The sequence below is a fragment of the Gastrolobium bilobum genome, unplaced genomic scaffold, assembly GCF_033153095.1.
Source record: "Gastrolobium bilobum isolate Gb01-03AN ecotype WA unplaced genomic scaffold, APGP_CSIRO_Gbil_v1 utg16135, whole genome shotgun sequence".
Taxonomy (NCBI): domain Eukaryota; kingdom Viridiplantae; phylum Streptophyta; class Magnoliopsida; order Fabales; family Fabaceae; genus Gastrolobium; species Gastrolobium bilobum.
Window position 1 is genome coordinate 68,775 of NW_026899035.1, and position 10,127 is coordinate 78,901.

Here is a 10,127-nt window from a genome sequence, read left to right on the forward strand (position 1 = left end):
AAATGATGATCAATCCGAATTTGATAACATTGAAATAAACTATTGAGTAAGATTATGCATATCCTCTCTACTAATCTACATATAGTAGAGCTTAAGCAGTATAAGTCATCATTCTGTCATCACAAATATATTAATGTTCATTACATTTAAATGAAGAGATAATTTTACCGGATACACAATTCGTTTCTAAATTTGTAGATATATTGTGTTTTATTATTATACATGCGTTTGTTGAGTTAAATGAACGGTATTATTATTATTATTATTATAGAGTTTTATAAGAGTTATGTTGTAGGAAAAATGATTGTGTAATGTTATAGAGATTTATTTTGCGTGTTTTAATTGTTTTTTTTTGTGCTTCAAAAAGTGCGGGCCCCACAAGATGTTATGTATGTAGGAAAAATTTTTGTGTCATGTAGCATGATGAATGCAAATTCCATTATTTTAATATACTTATAAACAGGTATTATCATAAACACTATGATTATTGAACTCAGACTTCTTGTTTTTTACAAAAAAATAAAATAAAAAAATACAAACAATTTGAAGATGATTATTGATATTGCATTTAATAATTAATATATAGTTGATTAAACGATTATTTAAAACAAGATAATTCCACACGGCAAAGAGCTAATCCTTGGTTCGCGCGTGGGCTTCAATGGCCATTGGCTTTTGACTTCTTTGCGGAGGCCGGCAAGCATAACAAACAATCAACAATCGTGCAAACAACTTCAAAAATAATGAAATGAATTTTTGCGTTGCAATTTACAACGTACCAAAATCAATGAATTGCTAAAATAAATGGAGAGCATAAAAGATTACAAGTAATTAAAATGGGTTTTGATTTTGTAATGTTAGATTATTTTCTTACACACTCATGATATATGTGGGGTTCATTAAATAGTAAAATGAGAAAAAAATTAAAGGTGAGACCAGCTTAAATTATGTGAGTAGGAAAAATAGTTTGTTGTCATGTAACATGACAAACTATTCCCAAAGTGGTGTTTGTGTGATTGTGTTTTTATTTTTTTTTTTGTTCTTAAAACTGTTTTGTAAAATAGTTATGGAAACAGTTGCTTTCTATATTTTTCCCTTTTTGGGTTTAGTGTTTGTCATTTCAAATGACATAACTTTGTGTTATTTTTAATGAAATTACGTCATTTTGGTGTGTTTTATCATTTTTTTAATTTATAAAATTAGAAATAAAAAGAAAATGGAGGAGAGAATGTTAAAAACACTAAAACGACGTAGTTTCATTAAAAATGACATAACTTTGTGTCATTTAAAATAAAAATATTTTTTATTTTTTTTTATTTTTTAAAAGTTAAAAATCAAAACAGAAAACAAAAACAATTCAGATATGTTCTCTAAATTTGATTTAAAAAAAAAATTATAATTTTCAAAACATTTTCTAGAAAACAAACATTACAAAACGAGTTTTCTAATTTTTATTGTTGTGAAAACTAAAAAATTGTCCATTGTTTCTGTTACTCGTGGAACTACGAGGAGAATAAAGAAGAATAATACCCTCCCTGTCTGTAAAGAAACCCCGTTGCCTCTTTCTTTTGTTTTCTTCCTCCCCCCTTTTAACTCTCTCTCTCTCTCTCTCTCTCTCTATGTCTATTTTGTCCTTGTTTAGTCATCTTACTTCTTCCTCTTGCTGAGCCTGAGAGGTGAGGGGTTTTAAATGTTCTTGAAGGACCTCTGTGCTCTTTGATCCGTTTTTTAAGGTCTTCTTGTTTAACTGCTTTTACAACTTCTTGGGTCCGTGTCGATATGAGTCAACTCGGTGTGATATTACAGGAATCGCTCCGCGCTGAAAGAGAAGCCAGAACCATTCTGGGTTTGTTAACGGAGCAAATGGATGGTGTCGATGGAGGACCACGGAGGAGACGGACTCTCAAAGAACGCCTCAGATTCACCGGAATGGGGTGTTGTGGGGCCACCTGGGTTTTCCGTCCGGCCACCCTAAACGTCAGGAATGACCAAGATGAACAAGAAGGAAGAACACACTCACAGCAGATGCAGGAAACGAACACGGGTGCTCAAGATCCAAACCCAAATGGACCCGAATGTCTCGGCCCGACTCCCTCGGGTTCGGGTATGAATCTGGCGGCGGCGTTGGCGGCCGAGCGTCAATTAAGGGGAGCGCAGGAACCGGATGGGGGAGGCGAAGGATCCGCCGGGGAGACGAGGACGGCGCCGGGGACGCCGTGGAGGGTGTCGTTGATGAAGCTGTTGGAGGAAACGGAGGGTGGGGATGCGGAGGTGGCGGTGACGGAAACGGAAAGAGAGGGAGGAGAAGGGGCAGTGGGGAATGATTCGGTGTGCTGCGTGTGCATGGGGAGAAAGAAAGGCGCAGCGTTCATCCCATGTGGTCACACTTATTGCAGGGTGTGTTCGAGGGAGCTGTGGTTGAATCGAGGGAGTTGTCCCCTCTGCAATCGTTCCATTCTCGACATTCTCGACATCTTCTGAATTTCATAGCCATTTTCTTGGATCCTTCACGACAATCGCAACGGAACGGAATTTTCATTTTCCTCTTCTTCTTCTTCCTTTTTTTTTTCTCCCACCTAATTGGGGAAAAAAAAAACTCAGTTGATATTTCACGTGTAATATAATTGTTTGAATTTCTTGAATGTGCTACAACTTGAAAATTAAAATACTCTTATTACTCTCTCTTATTTATGTATATTAATACCCTTGGGTAGATTTTGTACATATGTTCAGATATATTAGGAACATAGACAAATGGGACAAGGAAAACAAAGTCCCACATTTTTTATTTTACAATGATTGGAGTCGATACAAAAGAATAGGATAATTTTGGCGATTCAATTTTCTAGAAGGGGATCATTTTGAGTATTTTTTTTTTTTTTTTTGGTATACCATTTTGAGTATTTTAATTTAGACAAATGTGTTGATTTCTCAATTAGTTATTATAGTTTATGAATTTTTTTTATCCTTTTAAAAGATATAATATTATATCATTTTAGATTCTAATCATTAATTTTTGTCAATTAATGATTATAATTTATTGGGTCAATTTTATAATTTTGACCTAATAAATTATAGCTATTGCTTAAAGAAAATCAATAATTAAAATTTAAAATGGCACAACATTATATTATTTAAAAGAACAAATTTTTCGATACTTTATTTATAAAGTTTGTCAAATATGCCAGGCGTTGTTGTCTTATAAATGTATAAAGTTGAGGCCTAGTAACCTTTTCAAATAACATTGACATGTGCATTGTGTAGCAACCAACGCTTTAGATTTTTGCGTTGGGGTGTTCATGGCTGATAGATAAGATTGGGTTGGAAATTCTAAAATATAAAAAAGAAAACCAAGTACAGTATTTAAAAATTGAATGAAATCAATGAGCATGAGTGAAAAGCTTAGAACATTCTCTAACATTAAGGTAACATAAAAATCCAATAATTTATTGAACCTGGATACAAATTGTAACTTGATAGTGACATTTAAAACCTTGTACTGAAGGAGGGGGAGAGGGGAGAGGGGAGCTTTTGCTTTTGAGAAACTATTCCAAACTTAGTTCTTTTCGAAAAAAAATTTCTCTAAAAATAAATAATCAAATATAGCTGCTTGCATCCATGGAAAAAATAGGCGCAAAATTAGGGTGTCTAAATCGATTGAGGCTTAATCTATTCTAATTTCTAACCACAATTTGGTGATTTTGCTGGGCTTCCTTCTTCAATGCTAAGCCCAAGCCCATTTGAGGGGTTTTCTAAAAACCCTAACCCTAATTTTCACCTCCTCTATATATACTCATTAGTTGAGGGTGGAGGCTAGGTTAGATGAGAGAGGTCAGATTTGAGAGAACAAATTTGAGAGAAAAATTATTTGATTGTTTGAGTAAAGCTTTATGCTTTGCATTTGAGAGATCTCTAGAGAGAGTTTGAGTGAAACATCTCTAGGGTAGTTTGATTATCACCATTGTTGGAGAGGTCGAGTTAACCACCACATTGGTGTATTTGATTATTTGTAACCATTATTTTCATAGTGGATTTTTGATCTGGACTAGGTCCCTTTCCACGTTAAATCTGGTTGTGTTCTTCTTCTCTCTCCTGTTTTCATTTTGATTTTTCCGCTGCGCTGCCTGACCTGGTGAAGTTCAGGCTGAGGTATAGCCGAGATCCGAGATCAGGATCTTGTTGATTGACTTCCGCACAAAAGGCTGCTTAGCCGAGTTTGAGGGAACCGAGTTTTCCCAACAGTGGTATCAGTGCCCGAGTTCGACGGGCTCTGAGGGAGACGAGATGGAGACCAGTGGCATAACTCATGATGGAGATATGTTCAAGTTGACCGCAGACAACTTCACTTATTGGAGACCGATGATGGAAGATCATCTCTACTGCAAAGATTTGCATGAGCCCATTATCCTTGATGAGACACCGGCAGGCAAAACTGATAAAGAGTGGGAGATCCTGAGTCAGAAGGCGGTAGCCACGATCAAGAAATATATTGATAAAAGCCTATTTGAGCACGTGTCCGAATTCACGAACGCGTATGAGTTGTGGACGAAATTAGAGTCCATGATTCAGAAGAAAACTCCCAGGAACAAAGCACACCTGGTTCGCCGACTTGTTAAGCTTGAATACAAGGACGGCATGAGCATGATTGAACACCTGAACACCTACAAAGGTATTGTGAATCAGCTGTCAAAGGCTGATATGAAAATTGATGAAGAATTGCAGGCATTGCTGCTGTTGAGCTCGCTGCCAGAAAGCTGGGATACTCTGGTGGTGACCCTGAATAACTCGACTCCAGATGGAAAATTGAAGATGGATGTCGTGACAGACAGCCTCCTGGGCGAAGAATCCAGGAGAAGAGAACGAGGTACTTCGAGTACGTCTGAGGCCAATGTTGCTGAGAACAAAGGGAAAACCGACTCCCGCGGTAGAAGCAAAAGCCGAGGTAGAGGTCGTGACAGACGAGACAAGTCCAGAGGTCGGTCAAAGCCAAAATATGAGTTGAAGTGCTTTTACTGTGGAAAGACAGACCACAAGAAGCCAGACTGCTGAACCCTACAAAATGATGAGAAGAACGGCTCTGTGAAGCCGGATCAGATTATTCCCAAGAAGAGGGAAGACAAGAGCACCACTGCGGTGGCTGCCAACCCGAATGCCGAGATATTCCTCCTTGGTGAGGATAATTATTTGAATGTTGCATATGATGACTGCACCTGGATTGTTGACTCCGGTGCCTCCTTCCACGTTACTCCACACAAAGGTTTTTTCTCCTCTTATCGAGGTGGTGATTTTGGAGTCGTGAAGATGGAAAATCAGGTGACCAACAAGATTGTTGGTGTCGGCGATGTAACTCTGACCACAGATGTCGGATGCCGACTTGTGTTGAAGGATGTGAGGCATGTACCTGACATGCGTTTGAACCTAATCTCGGTAGGCAAACTTGACGATGCCGGGTTAGTGAACTACTTCGGTAGTGTAAGATGGAAGCTGGCCAAGGGAAACTTGGTCGTGGCCCGAGGTAAGAAAGAAGGCTCCTTGTACGTGATGCAAGGAAAAATCAATGGCGGAGAAGCCAATTCTGTTCGAGATGAACCTAGCTTGGAGCTATGGCACAAATGCCTCGGCCACATGAGCGAGAAAGGGCTACAGATCCTGAACAAGAAAGGATTACTGACCGGGTTGAAAGGCCAAGCGTTGGAGAGTTGCACGCATTGCCTAGCTGGAAAGCAGCACCGAGTTTCTTTTGTGAGACCGGATCAACCAAGAAGACGAAGGAATATTCTTGACCTCGTCCATACTGATGTTTGCTCCATGTCGGAAAGATCCCTTGGAGGAGCTCAGTACTTTGTTTCATTTATTGATGACTATTCCCGCAAAGTGTGGGTATATTTGTTGAAGTCTAAAGACCAGGTACTCCAATCATTTAAAGAATTCCATGCTATGGTTGAAAGGGAGACTGGCAAGAAATTGAAGGTGGTCCGATCTGATAATGGTGGTGAGTATTGCGGCCCATTTGATGCATACTGCAGAGCGGTCGGGATTCGACTTGAGAAGACGCCCCTCAAGACACCTCAGCTGAATGGACTGGCTGAGAGGATGAGCAGAACAATTGAAGAGAAGGTACGAAGCATGATATCCAATGCCGGGTTACCAAAATCATTCTGGGGAGAAGCCGTCAAAACTGTTGTTGACTTGATCAACCTCTCACCATCACGGCCACTTGAAGGAGAAATTCCAGAAGAAGTCTGGACAGGTCGGAAAACGGCCTATAATCAACTGAAAGTGTTTGGATGCCGAGCTTTCGTGCATATCCCTAAAGATGAAAGGGCCAAACTTGATGCAAAGACCAAAGAATGCATTTATCTTGGTCCGCCGAGATGTGAGTTCGGGTTCCGACTTTGGGATCCAATCAATAAGAAGATCGTGAGAAGCCGAGATGTGATCTTTCATGAGCATGAGAACATTCATGACATCTCGAAGCCCAAAGTTCGGGTTACTGTCAGACTTGAAGAACCCATCCCTCTTGTCCGAGCTGAAGCAGGGGGAGAAAATCAAGAAAATGATGATCAGCAACAAGCTGAAGATGACCAAGACATTGAGGTCCGAGTTGATGATGAGATCTGGGATGAGAATGATGAACCAGGTCCTCAAGCTGAAGAACAACCGAGATATCCAACTCGAGAAAGAAGACCCTCTACGAGATACCCATCTGATGAATATACCGTTGTTGCTGAAGACGGTGAGCCTCAGAATTATGATGAGGTTGTGATGAGCTCAGAGAAAGAAGAATGGAAAAAGGCAATGCAAGACGAGATGAAGTCTCTGCACGAGAATCAAACTTATGTGCTGACTGAGTTGCCTGAAGGAAGACGAGTTCTGAAAAACAAATGGGTCTACAAGATCAAGAATGAAGAGAACGGGCAGAAACCGAGATACAAAGCCCGAATTGTAGTGAAAGGCTGCAATCAGAAGAAATGAGTTGATTTTGAGGAGATTTTTTCTCCTGTGGTGAAAATGACCTCGGTCTGAACTGTGTTAGCCATGGCAGCTTCGATGGATCACGAGGTAGAACAAATGGACGTGAAGACGGCATTTCTTCACGGTGATTTAGAAGAAGAAATATATATGGAGCAACCTGAAGGATTCCAAGCTCCAGACCAAGAAGACTTGGTATGTCGATTGAAGAAGAGCCTCTATGGCTTGAAGCAAGCACCTCGGCAGTGGTACAAGAAGTTTGAATCATTCATGACTGATCATAAGTTTGAAAATACAGATGCCGACCACTGCGTATTTGTGAAGAGGTATGAGGCCAGAGATTTTCTGATTTTGTTGTTATATGTTGACGACATGCTTATTGTAGGGAAAGATAAATCGAGGATAGCCGCCCTGAAAAAGGCGTTGAGCTTGTCCTTCGCAATGAAGGACCTCGGCCCTGCAAAGCAGATTCTCGGAATCAAGATCATCCGAGATAGACAGAAGAAGCTATTGTGGCTGAGTCAAGAGAAATATATTGAGAAGATTCTGAAGAGATTCAGCATGGACAAAGCCAAAACAGTGAGCACCCCCCTTGTCGGACACATAAAGCTGAACCAGAAGCAATGTCCGAGATCTGATGAAGACAAAGATGAGATGATGAAGGTCCCGTACCAATCCGCCGTCGGAAGCTTGATGTATGCAATGGTTTGCACTAGACCCGACTTGGCGTATGCTGTTGGAATGGTAAGCCGATATTTGTCAAACCCCGGCAAAGAGCACTGGGAAGCAGTAAAGTTGATCTTCAAGTACCTCCGAGGTACAACCGACTTATGTCTCCGTTTTGGAGAAGGCAAAGCCGAGTTGCAAGGCTACTCGTATTCTGATTTAGGGGGAGACGCCGACTCGAGGAAGTCGACTACAGGATATTTGATGAGATTTGCCGGATGAGCTGTCTCTTGGCAATCAAGACTTCAGAAATGTGTTGCACTATCGGCAACTGAGGCTGAGTACATTGCCGCTACTGAGGCAAGCAAAGAGATGTTGTGGATGAAGAAGTTCCTCATGGAACTCGGCCATGATCAAGACAAGTACGAACTGGGTTGTGACAATCAAAGCGCAATCCATCTTGCAAAGAATTCTACCTATCACTCCCGCACAAAACATATTGATGTGAGGTATCACTGGATCCGGGATGTGGTGGAAGGTGGAGAGCTCGAACTCGTCAAGGTGCACATTGACCAAAATTGGTCCGACATGATGACAAAGCCAGTTCTAGCAAGAAAATTTGAAGACTGCTGTGAAGGAGCCGGGTTGATGCTGAAGTCGACGCATTGAAGTCGGAGGGGGAGATTTGTTGGGCTTCCTTTTTTAATGCTAAGCCCAAGCCCATTTGAGGGGTTTTCTAAAAACCCTAACCCTAATTTCCACCTCCTCTATATATACTCATTAGTTGAGGGTGGAGGCTAGGTCAGATGAGAGAGGTCAGATTTGAGAGAACAAATTTGAGAGAAAAATTATTTGATTGTTTGAGTAAAGCTTTATGCTTTGCATTTGAGAGATCTATAGAGAGAGTTTGAGTGAAACATCTCTAGGGTAGTTTGATTATCACCATTGTTGGAGAGGTTGAGTTAACCACCACATTGGTGTATTTGATTATTTGTAACCATTATTTTCATAGTGGATTTTTGATCTGGACTAGGTCCCGTGGGTTTTTTACTTCTTCATTCAAGAAGGTTTTTCCACGTTAAATCTGGTTGTGTTCTTCTTCGCTCTCTCCTGTTTTCATTTTGATTTTTCCGCTGCGCTGCCTGATCTGGTGAAGTTCAGGCTGAGGTATAGCCGAGATCCGAGATCAGGATCTTGTTGATTGACTTCCGCACAAAAGGCTGCTTAGCCGAGTTTGAGGGAACCGAGTTTTCCCAACAGATTCTTTAGTTTTCTCAATATATCTCTTAACTGATAGTCAAAGACTAATCCTTATAAGACGTAGAGATCACTAAAAGTGAGTTTTGCCTCTATTAAAATAGTCTTTTCTATACATATAGTTAGGGATTGAATCCTTGTCAACATACTTAAAGGATCCAGTTATTTACTGACTGTGCCGGACTTTGTTGGTGGTGATTCTTGCCATATACAAGGATGAATTGATATTTGAAGTTACACAATACTCTTATCTTTTTAAATTTTAAATTCAAAATCTTAGAAATAATCATATAAACTGAATTTAATGCCGCTGATTTACATATAAAACTGCTTATCTTATCTAGCTACACAGTCTTATTATACTTAGACATAGCAGTTCTCTCTCTAGGGTTTGATCTAATATAGCAGTTCTCTTATTCTGCTTATATAAATTAATGTATTTATTAATAATACAAATGAGTTAGAGTCGATCGTATAAAGTTTATTAACTCAAGCCCACCTCAAACTTTTAATTTTATTTCTATGCTAACCCATGCTAACTAAATACTAAATAGAAAGGTAAAGTATTTGGGTAGCTCAATGCATTCAAATTGGTTTGGGATTTAAATGATGGCCCCAAAAAGTATTTATGTTTCTCATAGTTGGAGTAGGACCGGGCGTAGAAAAATAAATGGAGAACGTTGGATGTCACTAGTTTGAGAATAACAGACGCACCTAGCCACCTCCATTTAAACATCTCAGCCTAGAGGGTTCAACGTCATATCTTTTTATGTTGAACTCAATTACTAGGTATGAACACAAGGGAGTTCTAGTACATAACGCCAGGGACCCCATAACCTGGTATTTCTTTATCTTGGTTTTGTTAATCCAAATTATAATGACACGTAAACCACACTCCCAAGAAGTGAACCCAATTGTTTAAGTAATTAGTAATTATTAGATTCGCTAAAACCTTTAGATTATCTAGACAATTAGATTAGAGAGATTATACAAGTTCAATCAAAATTAAATAAAGATGAACTGAGCTTAAAATTTAAAGCAACATAAGAGAATTTCTATGATGGAAATACCTGGGGTTGGGGTTTTACTTGTATTCAACTATCTAATTCCTTATATTTTTATAATTTAGTGGTTAATTTTCCAAAGACAACAACATCTATTAATGTTATTAACAATCAATAGTTATGGATTTTGATTACTCCAAGAAATTTTGGGCTATATCACACATTGTT

The 10,127-nt window shown here is 39.4% G+C and overlaps 1 protein-coding gene across 2 annotated transcripts; it reads left to right on the forward strand.

Annotated features, from left to right (window-relative positions):
• The first annotated feature begins 1,572 nt into the window (after positions 1–1,572).
• LOC133286448 (uncharacterized) lies at positions 1,573–2,644 on the forward strand. 2 transcript variants are annotated; one of them, XM_061483870.1, is made up of 2 exons: positions 1,583–1,676; positions 1,807–2,644. In XM_061483870.1, the coding sequence occupies exon 2, from the start codon at positions 1,864–1,866 to the stop codon at positions 2,479–2,481; it is 618 nt and encodes a 205-aa protein (XP_061339854.1). In that variant the 5' UTR covers positions 1,583–1,676; positions 1,807–1,863; the 3' UTR covers positions 2,482–2,644. The 2 variants fall into 2 exon arrangements, with proteins under 2 accessions (XP_061339853.1, XP_061339854.1); XM_061483869.1 differs by having other exon boundaries at positions 1,573–2,644.
• The last annotated feature ends 7,483 nt before the right edge of the window (positions 2,645–10,127 follow it).